At 37.5% G+C, this 18,496-nt stretch overlaps 1 protein-coding gene across 1 annotated transcript in view; it reads left to right on the forward strand.

Annotated features, from left to right (window-relative positions):
- Window positions 1-15,902, forward strand: part of GUCY1A2 (guanylate cyclase 1 soluble subunit alpha 2) — a 146,753-nt gene extending 130,851 nt beyond the window's left edge. Inside the window, exons 7-8 of the mRNA XM_086742489.1 lie at window positions 6,739-6,893; window positions 14,930-15,902. Coding sequence (XP_086598615.1) covers window positions 6,739-6,893; window positions 14,930-15,137 — 363 coding nt within the window. The 3' untranslated portion in view covers window positions 15,138-15,902. The remainder of the gene's footprint in view (window positions 1-6,738; window positions 6,894-14,929) is intronic.
- Window positions 15,903-18,496: the final 2,594 nt, after the last annotated feature.

Below are 18,496 nucleotides of genomic sequence, written 5' to 3' on the forward strand. Positions count from 1 at the left end.
AAGGATTTTATTTGGCTCAGCTGAAGGTAGGTTACATGTTCCTTTGGTTTGAATTGCAAAGTCTGCTTGTGTGTTGTAACATCAGCTACTCTTTTATTGCAAATGAAAAGAAAGGTACCTACAGATTCTTTTTTCCAACTCTGCCTTTCAATACTGTCCACAAATAGACTTTTCTTTTTGTTGTAGTTTAGCCCCATTTGGGACCAAGCTATACAGCCTCTTGCTCATTCCCCCCACCCTCGGAGGGAATGGGGGAGAGGTAATATAACAAAATGCTTGACGTTTGAGACAAGGACGGGGAGATATCCTTGAAGCTACCATTACAGGCAAAACAGACTCGGGGAAAACAACTTCAATTTATTAATGATAAAACCAAAGCAGGATAATGAGAAAGAGAACAAAAATAACTTTTCTCCACCCCTCTCCTCTTCCCGGGCTTAACTTAATTTCAAATTATGTCTACCTCCTTTCCCCTCCGAATGGCACAGGGAGGAACAAGGAATAGGGATGGTGGTCAGTTCATCACACATTGTTTTTCACCACTCCTTCCCTTGGGGGAAGAACTCCTCACATTCCTCCCCTGCTCCAGTCTGGGGTCCCTCCCATGGGCTGCATTCCTTCATGAACTGCTCCAGCAGTCCTTTTCCACAGGGTGCCATCCCTCCAGAATCGGCTTCCCCGGCGTGGGGTCCTCCATGGGCTGCAGGTGGATCTCTGCTCCTCCATGGGCCTCCATGGGCTGCAGGGGGACAGCCTGCTCCACCATGGTCATCACCATGGGCTGCAGGGGAATCTCTACCAAGAGCAGTATTACTCCTCTCCTCCTTCTTCATTGATCTTGGCATCCATAGCCATTTCTCTTACAAGAAATTCTTCACAACTGGCTGGCAGACGCCTCTCAGGTTCTCTTCACATCTCTCTCCAATTCTTGCAGCCGGGTCGGGCCGAGTTGGGCCGAGCCGGGCCAGAGGGTGAGGGCCACAAGGCCCAGAAGGATCGCGCCTCCTCCTCTCTGCCCGCGCTTCTGCTTCTTCTCTCTTTATTTTTTTTTTTTTTAGTTTTCCCCTTCTTAAATACGTTAGCACAGAGGCCTTATCACTGAACATTCCATCACCAACTGGCTTGGCCCTGGCCAAGGGTTCTAGGGTCTACCCTGGAACTGGTGAGTCCACCGGAATTCTCTCAGAAGCTGCCACTGTAGCCTCCTCTGCTACAGAAAACCAGCACACTTTTCAGCTCAGAAATCATTCTTCACTGTCATATCCTCATGCAATTCTTCATGCTGTTGCCTATCAGGAAAGATGTCTCTGATGTATCCTTTCTCTTTTTCTCAAGCACAGGTTATACTTTTTAAAATAGATTTGTAAGCCCTTAGCCAAGATTGTAGATATTTTTACATAGCACTACGTAAATAAGAAGCTTGAAGAACAATTGAAAAAACAGTTAGTTTTCCTTTCAGGAATCGTTACAGTTTGGACCATTGTTTTGTGGTCTATTTAATAAAGGAAGTATTTTTAAGTTTTGTAATGCAATTCCTTGGTTTTGACTGAAAGGAATTACTATTTTTAATGTCTTCTCTTGGTTATCAACATGCAGACATATATTGGTCAAAATCTTATATTTGTGGAGGTTTTATAAAGTGCTAGTGAGGAGACAAGTGCTACTTATCAAACTGTAAAATGGTGTCTTTCCACTTGCATTTTAGTGTCAGAGTTTTCCTTGAAAATTATATGGGGAAATGAGGAGAGGGAAAGGAGAATGCATTTTTCAACAGAGTTTCAAAGGAGAAAAAGGTCAAGAGCTTTGAATATAAAGCAAATTACTGAATTTCCTTATTGTGAATGTACTGATTAACTGAAAAAGCTATTAAGGAATAAAATAGCAATAAAAGAAATTTACTTCAGGCATGCCACTGCATTCCTTCAGTCTTTATGAAATATTTGTGCCTCTTCACCATACAGTGAGTGTACATGGGCTGTGAGTTTTCAATGTTGCATTTACTTTCATCTCACTTGAAATAGGCTTTATTTTGATGGAAGAATACAACTTTATGGTGCTTAAGAAGACATTGTGCCTATTGGAAGGAATGGAAACTGCACAGCAGATAAAACCAAACCAAACCAAAACAAAACCAAAAAACAAAACAAAACCCAGCACTTCTGCATATAAAAAAGAAGAATCATGCTTTGGCATTGAGGAGATGTAAAGGGGTAACACAGAACTCTTCTAAGATTCAGTATGCCAGAAAAACACATTAACAGAATGTTCAATTCAGAAAAACAAAATATTTTTAAGTTGATCATCCCTGTTCCTGTTTGTTCTTGACTTTTCTCTCTCAGTCCAGTCTGGACTATCAGTTCTCATTGGTAACCACTTGTGGCACATTTCCCCATCTGACGATGACTGCAGAGAGCTCCAGTGCTCCTTATCTTTCTTTATGAACCTTCTTTATCTATCACTATTACACAAAACCACTATCCTTCCTGTCACTCAAGTATTAGCCTTTTCTGCTCCCTGTTCCTTATCCAGTAGGCAATATCCATATACTGCTGCATTTTCTTTAAAGGTTTTGGAAGCTTCATTTCCTTTCCACATAGCTATGTCTTTTCTCTTGTCCTCCATTGATCAACGCAGGCTGCTTTTCTTTTACACCTCTGACACTCGCATCAGCTTTTCTCCACCTCAGTATTACCTCAGCTGCTGCAAAGATCAAATTAATTAATCTTTCTCCCTATCATTTTCCAGTCTAAATCTTTCCACTGCAGCCAGTTCAAGTTGTTCCTCTTTATCTAAAAGGCCTCTCATAGGTCTCTTGCTCTTTTTAACAGTTGTTCATGTCTCATTCCCCATTGTGCCTTCCAGTATTCTGCTCTAGAAATGTCTTTTGCCTTCGTGCATCTCTTCAGTGTTCCTTAACTATGGGGGTCTGGTATTTTCTGCTTGTTTTTTTTTTTTTTCATAGCTATCTTCTCTTTGTGATAGTTTCCAAAGACCTGTCTTTCCATTCATATGTATAATGCCTCTGAACTTTTCAGTCTCAGTTATGTGTTGCCCTTCTATCATTGGCCAAATAATTAAAGACAGATAAAGGAGCAGGCAGCACAGATGAAGACCATACATTTTATTAAAAATGCTCAATTTAAGTATAAGATAGTTAATATACATATGATATATATTACAGATGCATTTAAAGGACATAAGTGAATAAATATAGTTATGATAGACAAATAATGCATCCTAGTTTTGCCATCTAATGTGCATTTAATATGTTATTAATAATCTTTAATGGTGACTGTTGTGGGAAAGCACTGATAAGGGCTGCATATACAATATAGCTTGGGAACTATAACTATACATGTATAACTGTTATTATTGTTCTAAGTTCTCTAGGCAGATTTTTTTTTGCTGCAAAGTTAATGTGAGAGGTTCATGTGCCCCAGTAAGTGTCCTGTGGATAATCATTTGATGACACATTTTTTTCCTTCATTAAAAAAACCCAAACCCTTTAAACTGTTGACACAACACTTTTCAACTCCATGAGGAAAAAGCCAGAATAACTTATCTGCAGATGAAATAAAATCTTGAAAAGACATTTTTATTAAAAGCATATTTCACAAAAAAGGTAATATATGACCAATATAATGGTTATTCCTGATATGAGAAGACACACTACGGAATACTTTATGGCAAAAACATCAGTGTTGCAGGCTTTTTCTTGTAGAGAACTGTGTTATGAAGCATAAGTGGAGCTTTATTGCAAGCCATTCATGGTGTAATTTTGTCTTGTAACAGGTATTTCTCTGTATGGTTTATTGAGAAAACCTACATTAACTTTCTTGCACCAAATGAAAACTTCAGGTTTTGACACTCTTATCAGTAGCTCTGTGTAGTTCAACTTGTGTTTGTGAGAGCATTTACCTTTTTATTGTAGGAGCATGTTTTTAAAAAAATCTAAGTTACTACAACACACAGAATGTTACATACTCAACCAAACCAAGTGTTTTAAAAATCTCTTTACGTACACACTGTATTAAATAGAAAAGCTGTTTGCTTTCTTCTTATCTCTCATCCCTTTTGAAAGTCAATCAGTTCACAGAAGATCTAACATACATCTTCCTGAGTTAAATTTTAAGTACCCATTTATTTTTTCTCTCAGCCTCTGTTTTTCCCTGGAAATTGGCATGGCTTTAGCTTCATTCACGTAACCTTGCAAAGGGAAATATTTTATATTAAGGGTGATGTATCAGGTTGTATTTTTTTCAGAACGTCTGATAATGTAACATCTGCAACTGGTTTCCTTGGCACATGCAGAAAAGTCATAACCACAAAGGCCATTTCCCCAGTGTCTTTTTGAGACAGTCGTGAGAAAAGATCTTGAAAACATTTATTGTGTGATTGAGTTCTAGGTTCTTCAAGAGAGCCTAAACTTTTGCTACTGAGAATTTGGAAATCCTTTGGAAGTCATCTGTCACTGAAGAGCTGAATAATAAAAAAAACTATGTGGACATGTAAAAGGAAGCACTTAAAACAGTGAAAGCAGAAAAACAACGAACAAAAACTCTAACTTTCACTGCATATATTGCAACAGTAAATTTTATTTTCTTAGTACAGTTTTTGCTACTGGATTTTCCTTCCATTATAATATATACTCTCATTTCCACTTTCCAACAGCAAAACAAAGCTAGAGCTTTTTCTTATAGTTTCAATCTAGCCTTCACATGTGATTGAATGTACCCTAAAAGAGGTCACAGCAAGTGGTTTATTTGTGATTCTTAAATAAATGTGCAGAGTAATAGTGGAACAAACAGGTAGCATTAGCTCTGTTTGTAAAAGTGTGTACAAAATATCTAATCCTTCTCCCATCTCACAAAAACAAGACATTGTAAATAACTTCTTTCTTATTTATTGAAAGCTGACAGCATACTTGCTATTGTGTGAACAAGACTTTCTGCTCATAATCTGAGGGCAGGTGCTGACCTCACTAGTATGCAGAAGGTCTATTTGCTCATTTCTTGCATGCAGGAGCATGGTTTTCACTGAAATGAACAATGGAGTTTAAATGTATGTTGTGGCAAAAGCAGGAAATCGTCATGCCTCAAAATAGAACCAGAATAATGTGGGCGTGATAAGTTTGCACAGATGTTTGCAGCCAAAGCAATTTTATGGGTACTTCCCAACCCAACAGGATGGAGTATTTGAAGTATTTCAGTAGCTGCCTTCCAAACTGTAGTAGAGGTTTGAAAACTCAATTAAATTCAAGTCCTATATATTCACAGATTTATTTTTTTTTAATCCTAGTCTGTAATTAACAGCATTATTGTGAAGACTGAAGGTTTTATTTTGCTTATAGGAATGTTGTAAGTAGTATCACACTGAATGCAGAACGACATGTTCTTAGGGTATGCGTGGTCTTAGTGTATAACAGGTATAATGAAATACCCATTGGCTGTGACATATAGAGGAACAAAATGAAAAGGGTGCTTAACTGCGTGGTAAAAGTCTTGGACACATAGGAAGAACTATAGTCAGTGAAGTAACGTGAGGTCCCACATGTTTGTAGAACTTCATGGACACAAGGTTATAGAATTCTGGCATTTCTCTTAACATTAAAAAATGCTAACAATGTTTTTTATTTGTATTTGAGTAAATATATATTGTGTTATTTTAAAAAATGTTGGGATTGACAGACAAAAGCACAGTGCATAACGGTGAATTGAGTAAGTCAAAGGACCATATGGAGTATAGTGCTAGTTGAGTCACTCATTCAGACCCCATCAGACCCTCTATTTTAGTAGCTGCTATTTATTTTCTTCACGTTATCTCGTGTTTTGCAGCAGTCCACTTGCTATGAGTAAGAGTATCCTCACAAGACATAAATATCTTCTTTTCATTTTTTTAGTGTTATAATGTTAAGAAGAGAAGAATACTTTCCTATTTGTAAAAATAATTTTCTTGGCAAACACAAATGTTTGCTAAAATATATGCAGAATAAATCTTCTGTTTGATTATTCACTCTGAAAGAAACTTTGATGATGACTCCAAGATTTACAGATCAATGTAATCATCGCTTCTCAGATAGTTACAGGAGATGATTGCTAGAATAGTCACATGTGTTTTTAGGGATTTATTCCTCCTTATTTTGAGGGGGGGATACAATTATTATAAAAATTGTTTGTGCCTTAATCTTCAGCATCTTCACTGTTGGAGTATCTCTGTCTGAAAAAGTGAGAAAGACCTTGGAACTTGAGGAGTTTGTAAGAAAAAAATACAAAGAAGATAAAAATACCTTATTCCTCCACTCCACTTTACTAGTGTTTCTGTCAGTTTAAGAATATTTGAGTCTTACTTTAAAGCTTGTGTTAGAAGTGTTGGCAAAAATAAGCCTCTGTAATGTGTCTGTTTGTGTAATTAGATGGCTAATACTGGAGTAACTTTTGGACATCCCATCCTATTCTATTCATGATTCCTGTTTTGACTCTTGTAGTCTCCAGCAAATATGCACGGGAAAAGAAAATAACCACGGTTTAGTTCTTTTTTTTTAACTGCTTCTGATTTAAGCTGGAGGAATAGGAAAGCCTGTTTTCTTCCACTTTACTCTTTCTTCTTTGTTGTTTTTGTTTTTTTTTTTATTTCTTTGAAAGAGTTACTGTGTCTGGCTTGTAAGTGCGTGCTAATGACATTACCATGGGCAGCACAGCACAAGGGAGACAGACTGACATGGACCTCATGTTTTTCCAGATGAGGATAGGCATTCACTCAGGATCAGTGCTGGCCGGTGTTGTTGGTGTAAGAATGCCACGTTATTGCCTCTTTGGGAACAATGTCACCCTTGCAAGCAAGTTCGAGTCAGGAAGTCACCCACGTCGCATCAATGTCAGTCCAACCACATACCAGTAAGTCCTCTTAGCTTTTTCATACTGTTCTTATTTCAGCCTGTTTTGAGTTTGATCTTGTAATATGCTCTGTCCTCAGCACATGGACTTCAACTGAAAATCAGCAGAGTACCAGGACAACTGGAAAGAAGTGTTTCATGGGGCTGTCAGTCTTTTGTTTGCCATCAGAATACACAAAGAAATCAGGGACTGGAGGCAAGGAAGCAGAACAGGAGGGCCAACAATTCCTTCCTAAAAAAATGTGTAACAGAAGTGAAAATGTCTCCCATAGCACTATAATCTTATGCACTATTACAGCTTTATGCTAAGGATTTGGGTTGCACCTGCTAGATACAATTCATGGAGTGAAGCACCTTCCCATTGGCTCAGAAGAAAGTCTTTATTTTTGCCAGTATGCTAAACCTTCAAAGAGCTTTTATGCTTTCTTGAAGACAAAATTTCATGTGTAGCACTGTAAAGAGGCACTTGATAGAAGCATTTTCTTAATGTAAGAAAAAAGATTGAAAATGGCGAAGCATTATCCTTAGCTCTTTGAAGAAATTATGCAAAAAGAGAGAAGGCTTGATTAAATGCGGTTAGGAGGAACAGCTCCTAAATAAAAGAGGTGTTCCTTATTGTTCAGATTTGACAGCTTGACTATTAGGATTTCTGCTGCTTGGATTACTACAGATGTCCTCACTGTTTTGTCAGGAGATCTCAATCTTACTTTTTTCCCCGACATTCTGTATCTGAAGTAATTTTCTGAAGTATGGTTTTGCTCATGTTTTGGGACTGTTTCTCTGTGGTAAATGTGTGTAATTGTTGAAATAATACTTCTTTTCTTTCTTTTTTTTTTCTTATACAGAACTGTGAATCTCAATATTTATTTTCCCTGTACCAATCTATGTAAATTGCAGTTTTAAATGGAATTTCTTCATCCAAGAATTGAAGCATCTGATATGCTAAAATATAAATAATCAGAAATTAAAGTTTAGAAGTAATTAAAACTAGTGAATAAAATGACATTCCTCTGAAGAGCCCATTCACTTGAGATCAGATTTGCAGAATAGAGCAAGTGTAGCTAATTGAACAAGAGACAGAATAACAGAATAGACTTTTGATCATAAAGTGCAGAGAAGCAGGTTCGTACAGTTGTCTCGTTACATGCAAGAGAAACACAGACCCAACCTACTATTGGGTACAGAAAAATCTATTAATTTAAATAAAAAGACATTCAGTTAATATGTATGAAAATTGCTGTTTGGAACTTGATGTCATTTGAAAAGAAATTGTCTTTGCAACCTTCCAGGTAAATTGTTCTAGTGGCTTTGGTTCCTGGTCTTCCACTGTGGGATAGGAGAGACTCTCTAAGAAATTGTTTGAGAAGTGAACACGAGGTTGTTCACCAATTGTGTTCTGATTTTGAAAACTTACGCAGTAGGAGGGCCTTTGGTGTCAATTGTACATAAATGGAGGTAAGTGATTCTGGCAAAATGAAATCCATGCCCTGTGACTGGGACCTGAACTTTTCTTGTACAGGAACAGTTCTTATAGAGGGATGGTCTCCAACCTGAGAAGGTCTTTCTGAAGGTCTATTCTGAAAATGCAGTCCATACTTTTTCAGAAGAGAGATACTAGTGCTTCACACATGTGGTTCAGGAGTGTGATTCCACTCAGGGCTATGGTATTACTCAAGTTTGTGTCCCTGAGAACAGAAATTGGGAGCTAGACAGTTTCATATTATTTTAACAAAAATACAGTTGGAAATATTAGTGGGTATTTGGGGGGCCAGTGATGCACAAAACTATTTTCTTAGCATGCTGAAGCCAGAGTTCCTTTCAGTGTTCCTGTGTCAGTTCTGTTGGTTTTAGTTATGAAAATTACATGGCATCTTTTCTGTGAGACTACAGGTTTGTGGTCATTGGTGAGCTATCTGATCTAGTTGAAGATGTCCCTGCTCCTTGCAAGGTGGTTTGATTAGATGACCTTTAAAGGTCCCTTCCAACCCAAATCATTCTATGATTCTATGAATCTATGTTTTCTTTTCATCACTTGCTGATTAAAAGTCTGTTCTGAAAGCCAGTTTGAGGGCTATTATATGGAGTTTGCTAGAAATCGGTGCTTTTATGCTACTCTTTATCTCACTCCAGTTACATTGTAGCACAGAGATTGTGGCTTCTCTTTTTGTGTGTCTCGCCTCTGTCTGGCTGCCATTGGTCATACTGTACTGTAACCCATCAAATGCAGGTAACCTGGGTTAGGAGAGCATTCTTACTAAGAACTACCTAGCATAATGTGAGTCAGGTTTTCTTACCCTATATATCTTCCAGGTTGTATAAAAAGGGGGGCTACAAGTTTTTTTCACTTCCCTTTAATCCAGTAGGAATAGGACCACTTGTTTCAGGATGGCCATACTTTCACCTTATATGATCATCATGTCTGGGATTACCTTCCAGAAAGTTATAAATTTAGACTGTTGCTTTCAAAAAGGGAAGATAGTAGAAAAGTGACTGGCAACACAGTAATGCTATAACAAAACTGCAAAATAAACCATAACAAAATACAGAATTATTGGTACTTGTTATCTGCATTATTGCACTATGTAAAAAATCTGCTGCTATGTGCTGAACAAATTCAGTGCTTGATTCAGAGAACTTCGAGTGCAAGTAACAGGCTAGACATGGTTACAGGTAAAGGAAGTAGAAATTGCAAGAAAATATATGTTTGAATGAGAGGCAGTTATCATTGAAGATGAATGGCTAAACGAAATTATAAAAAGGCTAGAAACTAGCTTATTTTACATGCTTCAGAAATTATATGAGAAAATAAAATGAATGTGTATGGGGCCACTTAGAAAGGCTATTTCAAACCATACCTTCTGGGATGGTTTAAAGCGTGAGAACAGACAGGGAAGAAAATAAGAAATGACACTGCTGACACAGTGGCCAGGAGAGACTGCAATTACAAAATATTGTACAGGGCAGAATTATTCAGAGCTTCTGAAGGTGATCTAGGAGGTTTGAAGATAATATACTGGCACTATCCAAATAAAAACTTTTCTTAAATACAATTTGCATGAGTGTATAATTTGCTGTGTATAAATAAAGTGATTCATTGCAAACTCAAATGTCTTTCTAGCTGACCTTATATTCCATCAAATGCTTCTGTTTGATCATACACTGTGCTGCTATGTACTCAGTTAATATTTTCATTATCTAAGAAGCAGTGTTTTCCAAAGCAGATAATTCTACAATCAGTATGAAAATAACAGAATTTTCAATTAATTAAAAGTACTGGCATTTATCATTCTGTGTTTGTGTCTAGCATGCCCCCTGGAAAATTGTGATACAAGTTGTGTGCTTACAAAGCATACAGATACTGGAAACATGTCTAATATTTATCAGCTTTCATTTTACAGGACGTATTATGCATTAGAAAGTGTCATCAGCATTCAAATTATAATCACACTTCAGAATGGCTGTTATTGGTTTCAGACGCTTCCTTGCAAGACCATAATCTCCCTGTGTAAGAATCAGAGTCTAAAATTATAAATATAAGATATGGTGTTGCCTAGCAGCAGTAGTGAACCTGGGGCAGCCTTGCTCCAGTCACATCCGCCTGGACAGGGCTCTACAGGGTGAAACAGCACCTTTTACAAAGGTGGCCTTTGAATCTGTTGGGGATAAGATCTCACTTCTGTTCAAAATACCTTGTTCTCTTGACTCAGGCAGGTCTTTTGACTGAGGGATTACAGAGCTTAATTTCATTTGCTTTGAATCACTGAGCACTGTAAAGTGAAAGCACTAGAACAGCACTGGTAAAACTTCCAATGAAACCTGTGGGAACTGGAGAGGAAGTAGAGGATCCCAGACTGGTCCATGTTTAAACATGTGGCCAGGAAGGAATAGGAGAAGACACATTCTCTGACTGGAAAATTCAGCTTAAGGGTTATTTAATTCATCTACATTACCCTGAATTGAATAAAATCACTCTATTTTCCATACTCAAAAAGGAAGCACAATGAGATTTATGAAACTCTTCAGCACAGAAGAGAGAGTAAATATTTCTTAATTCTTTGTTTCAGCCTTGAATAATTATGTTTATCAGATATTAATATAAAATACCTACATTCATCCTGTTTCCCTAATAGTATTACTATGTAATACCTCAGGATCTCTAAGCAGTTATCAAAAGCAGGTAAACATAATTGTTGCTATTTATCAAGTAGCTGTATTTAAGAATGAATTCTCTTTTTCCTCTTCTTTCCACCTATCTTTTTTTCCGGCACTTATTTCACTCATAGAGAAGGTGCTTCTGGCACCAAGTGTTGGGTACAGATACTTTCCATTGTCATCTGGGACATGAGCTTAGGCAAAGATGAACAGCCTGTATCCGACATCCTTATCTGATTTAGGAGAGAGGGCAACCAAGTGTACCTCCTTATTGAGCTGAGTGAGATCACTGCTGGTTCACCTGCCTAAATTGCCCCTCAGCCTTTAAAATTGATTAAAAACTGCAGAATTTGAATAGGGTTTTAATAGTTATCTCACAGAATGTTTTATGGAAGAAGTTTTACTTTTAGGCAGTTAAGAAGGATGTATATACATCTCTATTTGTCAGGATTTTAACTCAAAACTATGCATTTCTAGAAACTCCTTATAGATTTTTATTTTCATGAAATAATTTATGCTACAGGTTATAGCTATATCTCTCATTTTTTTCATATAGCTTATATCTATATCTATACTTTTCTGCCTCATATGGACAAACAAGGTTCTCCAAGAGCCTTTTCAGATTATTTTAAATATTTAAATATTGTCCTTTACAAAAATGTTTCTTTTTATATTGGTCAGTTCTCCGTGTATGCTTTCGTGAGACATATTGGTGGACAGGCAATTTAGTTATGGACAAAAGGGGAACATAAATGGACATAAAAATAATTGTTAGTCTAATTAAAGTATTAAAGTCTAGTCAGAATGCACTGTTTTATTCTTGTTTTTCTGTTCCCAGTGTCATCTGCCTCCACGAGGTTGCACCCTTGTAATCACTGTGGTTTCTGATTACGGTCCTGAGGCCTCTGCTGTCTGCGCATGCTTCTGCTTCATGATGCTACATTTTTATTCAAGGTTCATAGGTAGTTCGCTCTACACAGAATAACTCTGTGTTAGATAACTGTCAATTAGTTAACGGTATATGTTACATCACAGTTCCACACAGCTAAACCAAAGCTATTTAGGCCATAGGTATCTGACTGCTAAACATCTGCTAAAACTACAAAAAGCTCAAGCCTGGCGTATGTTATCAAACCAGATACCCAGCTGGTGAAGTGACCAACACTTGTTGCCACACTGGAGGTTTCTAACTTCAACTTAAGCTCGATGACCATGGGGCAATCTGAGGACATTTTATGTAGAGTTTGAGCTGCCATATGATTTCCTGAAGGTGAAGGATTGTACTGTCAGGGTAGATTGTGCACTCAAACTTTCAGAACAGACAATGTGACTAGGTCACAACAGAATGGTCATCTGCAAGGTGACACAAACAACCAGAACTGGATGCCACGACCCAGGAAACATTCCAGACCAGAGGGTTTTACACTGACTTTTGCCTTGAGCCAGAGGGGAAATGCAAAAATGGATTGTGTGGCTCGGCCTTGCCCTCACTGAGGATCTGCACTATTCATTTTGCTGCTTGGCAGAAGTATCTTTTGGGGTTCTTTCTACTCATGAAAAGGAAGACAAAAAACTTAGAAAGGGCTGTAGATGTAGGTCATGGCCATCAACTGCTACTATTTTGTTTTTAATGTCTCGAATGGCCTAAATATATGAGGGAAGATTCCTGGAGAAAAATGTCCTCACTTATAAGCACTGAGGATTAGTAGATAACTTATTTCTTGAGTGTATACAGAGAGCGATAAGAAATCAGAGATAATTTCTGAACCATGATCTCCTTCTCAGCCTGGGAAACCAAGTATTGGGAACAATATATTTAAGGAATGTGGAGAACCTGTTCTTTAGGAGAATGCTAACAAGAGGCCATTTCTGTCCTGATTAAAGTATTTCTAATAGTATTATTACAAAAGCCAGCATTTTTTTTTTCTTAAAACTATGAGCTTAAGCAAGTAGGATAGAATATGATCATAAAAAGCTTCCAGTAGCATTTGGTAAAAAAAGGTTTTCTGCTGTGCCTGCTTAGGAGCTGAAATGTTATCCCAGTAAATGTCAGCTAGACAGTTTCTGAGGCTGAGAGGCTGAGTCGAACAGTGCACCTAATACAGGGATGTGGAGGCTACCACAAGCCACATTAGCGGAGGAGTTGCCAAAGGACTAATTGGTTAGTCACCCATCGCTCCTGACACCTTGGATACTCTCAGAGCATTTCATTGCAGCCAAGTTATAATTCACGAAACAGGTGAAAATAAGGCCTTTAATTAAATAAGGCCTTGCACTTTTGTTCTATGAGGAAAATAGTGTGAAATATCAACTAAACTCAGTGCCAGCCCTGGACTGAATCAAATAATATATATTTTTTTACAGTTTCAGACTTATATAACTGTCATTACAATTAGATAATGTTCGGGTCTGAGAAGGAAAACATTGATTTTTAGCATGGCCAGATTGCTCGGTAGTGAGTAGTCAGTTTGGGGAAGAATGACTGCAGTGAAAGCTTACAGGTTTAGCTCAGAAAGTCCTGTTGCTTGCAGAAATCTCATTTGGGAAGCAGCAAAGAGTTATTTCAGTGTGCTAGGCCTATAGTTTTAAAACACAAAATATTTACCACAAGCATTGCAGAGATGAAAAGAGAGAAGCTTCTCTGTAGAGGCCTCTGCAAACTCCCATGCAATTTAGAAAAGATTACAGTATTTTGATCATAAAATTGACAGTCTGGAAAATAGATTATGACATTCAAACCGCATGCTAAACAAAGACCACCACAGAAGTTCAAAGGCAAAAACATTGTTTGATTTACAACCAACTGGTTATTTAAAAGCTGGGAAGAAAATGCCTTTGTATTTCAATGAGCTCACACAGGCTGTCTCAACCAAAACCCAGGAAAAATACTTAGTAAAAGAAGTGCCATTACATGTGCTGAGAATCCTGGAAAATTCTCCTGGCAACAGGATTCATTCATTCATTTACTTCCCAGAAATCTGCTTTAGAGACATTGAATAAACAACTTATTACAAAATCCACTGAAGCTAATAAAGTTCTTCCCACTGATGTTCTTGAGCTTCAGATTGATTGAGAGAGAGTAAATATCTTGGGAGGGGAAAAGATGACCACTGCTTTCCTATATCCAACTGTGCTCAGAATTTACCATTACCTCAAAACTCCTCTTTTCAACACTACAAGGGACTAAATATCCCTAACTTAATTTACTGGAAACAAAAATAAAATGTGTAGAGTTATTTTATTTGTTTTTCAAGTCCAACTAGTTTCAGCAAATATACTTGATAAAGAGGCCCTAAACTTTCAGGTCATGCCAGACAGAGATTTCTCAACTCTGGAGGAAGATGACAAATGGCGAAAAGCAGTATAGTCAGGTCTGTGATGTTGTACCACTTGTGTGGGCATGCCTGGAGGATGGCTTCATGGTTCCTCTGAACCAGTATCTGTGTCAGGTACTGTCACCTTCATACCTACTTTCCAGCAGGAGAACTGGTGGTAGTCATCACTCTGAAATGTTCATTTCTGCACAACTGGCCAGACTGGAGTGTTTTAAGTGAGACAAATGATACATTATGGATAATGATCATTATGAATTTGATTCCTTTTCTGGTACATGACTTTCTGAATGCTGACACTGATTTTCAAAGAATGTGTTTATTTGGGCTGTCTCCTCAGCTGATCTCAGTCAACAGAGCTCCTTGAAGTTGGTGATACTAAGTTAATATATATCAGCTGAAGATCCTGGCTTAGGAATTTTTTTAGGTGTTACATAATGCTTTAAACTCTTTTTTTATTTAGGACATGTAGGATCAGTTTCTTACAAAGAAATGTTTCTGGACTGTGTTTTAGGGGTTTTTATATCCCTCTGCTTTTGTTTTTTTTTTCTAGGCTTTTGAAAAAGGAAGAAAATTTTATTTTTATCCCTCGTTCTCGTGAAGAGCTTCCAGAAAACTTTCCAAAGGAAATTCCTGGGATCTGTTACTTCCTCGAGGTCAGAAGTGGTCAGAAGCCGCCAAAACCCACCATCACATCTGCCAGAGTGAGGAAGGTTTCTTACAACATTGGCACCATGTTCCTCCGGGAGACTAGCCTATGAGGCCTGCTGCAGATCAAAGACTTGTCAAAAAAGCACAAGCCCAGAACTGGGTCATGACAGGGGAGTTGGAGGTTCTTTCTGTTTCACTGTCTTGTTCTGAACAAGCGGTAAAAGCTCCATGTAATGTCAGGCAATAATCATTTTAAAAGGTGGGTGACTGCTGTCAGTAAACAAAGTGGAGATAGGGAAAAAAAAATTAAACAACGTACTTCCACTTCCAGAGGAATTTCTTTCATAAACTTCAGTCTGGCCCCTCTATGACAAACAAAACCAAACAAAATAAGAAAGACCCCAGCTCTTAAATTAGAGATTGGTTTTGTTTTGTGCAGAAAGGATGATGGTTCTCTGTAGATTTGCACCAGCTAAGCAGAATTGAGAGTCAGTTCTGATTATGCATTCCTACATTTAATGTGTTCTTCAGTAAGGTAATGATGTTTTTTAACTTTATGAACAAACATTTCATACATATACTGTAGACCTGTTGTAACCTTCCTGGCAGGAGGAATTCTAATTCAATACAAATATTGTAGGAATTTTAGCTATTTTTATACATATTTCACTTTCTGGATAATTCCATTCCACATACTGTAAGCTGAGTGAGCTCAGATAGCTTTACAGAAGAAGCTACTGTGTGTTTCTTACATTCTACCTATTAAACCTTATTGTTATACAAGTTGGAAAAAGTCATTTGTTGACTTTTTGGACAACAAAAATAGCGATATTTTACAGTAAAAACCACTTTGGTAAATCTCTTTACCTGATGTTTATTCTAAAGCTTTAGATGAGCATTGTCTTGCTTATATAAAATAATGTTCAGTATTTGTCCTACAGTGCTGTATGTCCAGTCCTTCCAGAACAACGCAAATGAAGTATAGAAGATCAATGTGTTGACAAACAGAAAGGTTGTGTTTGGTGGGGCTTGTTTCCCACTAAATTATCAGCCAAACTGATTTTTTTGCAGAAGTCCTGGACATTTTAAAAAGTTTAACCATGTGAAAACTTATTCTGAGGAATTCCAGCAGACTCTGGAAGCTCTCTGGATACTGGTTTTCCACATTTTTTTAGTAGGACCTGTGCTCCTATTTCAATTTGATTATTGAAAATCCTGTTTATTATTGGTGATGCTCATCTGGAAATTTCCTCTATTGCTGGATTGGCAAGGATCCCCTGCTTTATCTAATGTAGAGCAAAAACCCACTTTTGTAAAGGGGAATGCAGTACTTTCCAAGATTTAATGGAAATGGCAGTTCAAGATTTAGATGAGTCCATGTTAATTTTTTTTTAAAAGTCCAGTTCTTTGCTGTTGAAAATTACTATAGCTTCATTGTCTTCAATTAATCCAATTGGAACAAGATGTGGATCTATCTCCTAACAGACACATTTTCAGGCATTGTTTGTTTTTCAGATTTTCTATTTCAAAATTGATGGTGGTCAGTTTTCCTCTGCAGGTGTACTCTCTTTAGGGTTGTACTGAAGTGGGCTGATGTTGTTCTGTCTTTGCAGATTGTTAGTTAACACTTGCGCAGTGATTCCGAAGTGGCTTAGCTTTACCTGGGCCTGATGGAAGCTCACTGAAATTGATTATAAGACTCTCAACAGCACTCGGAGGCATGAAAAGCTCTATAATCTATAATCCAGACCAGAAATTAGAGTTTGCTTAGGGATGTAGTAGTCAGAACTTGAGGCACCTTTTGAAAATAAGTAAATAACTTTTACCACATGTCCACATTATCCAGTTAGATCTTTCTGTGGAGGGAATGACAGTGCTCTATTTCTCCCCTTTGACCAGTAGACCATGTTAGAGTGGGAACAAGTCAGCGTGGCACTGCTAGCCTGTGCTGAACATGTTTCAGGCTTCTTTTCCATGAAGCCTTTGTGAGTGAGTGTTGTAGTTTAGTCTTGCTTGGGACCAAGAAAGACGATTAATAGAAGACCATCTGGAACCTATACAGACTTCAGCACGTAGAGGACATCTGAACTTATGCAGGTATGTTTTTTTTCTCACTTGAAGAGGGTAGATGCATGGGAATTACCCCAGAAATTTACTTAAATGGAAAATCCCTCACTTTCTAGAGGAACACTGATTTCTTCCATTGATACCAGAGCATCCTTGGGATTGGAGGAGTTAATCTTTTATCTACCTTGATAAACAGCGTCTGCAGCTCTGCTGCTTATTTGAAAAATAACTTAATAAAAACTGAGCTTGAGGTTGCAGAATTTCCATCCAAACCGCAGAACTGAGAATCTTCTGCATAGGATGACAAATTTTATCCTATTACCACTCATTTGTGCATACAGAGGATGTAGCATGTGTTTTTTTTCTGGGAACACCAGTGAGACATACAAGGATCATAAGTGGAGCAAAGTTTGTGTTTCACCACTGGAAGAGGAACACTACTTTCTAGCTAATAAAGATGCAATTTTGATGTCGTTACCTAGTTCCCTAGAGTGAAAACTTTTCAAATGGCTATCAATAGATTGAGATTTCATTCTGACTTCACTGACACATCCTCCTTGTTCAGTTCGTGCTGATGTCAGAGTACCAATCTCTCTGGCCAAACTCTTTCTTTTCTCACGACCTGTAGTCCTCTGTGAAGAAGACAAACATAGAGGTTCAGATCAAAAGCTTGTAGCTCAATAACCTGTCTCTCACAATTGCCAATAGGAAATGTCTAGGTTAATTCTGTGCCTGATCTTGGTAAGATTTTAATGAGAAACAATGGATAAATGCTAATTCTACTAGCAAATTGGAGAAGCAATCTGAAAAATTTTGTATTGCCATCCTTATCCTCTCAAGTGACTGTTTATTCTATAAGGAAATGTATAATCACAGAGATCAGTGCAAAAACTGAAAATTGGTGTCAGCATCACCATGGAGACAATGACAGTGTTTGCAAATAAATCATCTAGCTCCCCAAATTAGAGTAGGTTTACTGTATAAGAATATACAGTCTTTGCTTTTTATAAGCTTGTGTAAAGGTAATGTGTCCAGAACTTCAGCACTGATGCTAAGTATTGTGTTATTTGTTTCTGTCTTATGCCAAGAGACGTTAATAAAAAAGTGTGGACTCTCTAGGGACATTTTTCTATCTCAGTGTGAGAAAAGTGTAAAACAAATTCTCAGCACTCTTTAACTTAGTAGTTGCATCTGCTGCCTTTAATATTAGGTTGCAAGTTTATTTTGTTGGACACCTTTATGAAGTGAAATGAAATTCATTATCAAGGTTGATGCTGTGAAGTCAAGTAGATAGTAGTCAGACTCAACATTTGTTCAACAACACTTCCTTTTAGCGACAGGTAAAACTGTCTCATTTGCCTGGCATTGTCTTAATAAATAAAAAAGTTCTTAGAGTTCTTAT

The sequence above is a fragment of the Chlamydotis macqueenii genome, chromosome 1 (genome assembly GCF_036417535.1).
Source record: "Chlamydotis macqueenii isolate bChlMac1 chromosome 1, bChlMac1.mat, whole genome shotgun sequence".
In the NCBI taxonomy this organism is placed as follows: domain Eukaryota; kingdom Metazoa; phylum Chordata; class Aves; order Otidiformes; family Otididae; genus Chlamydotis; species Chlamydotis macqueenii.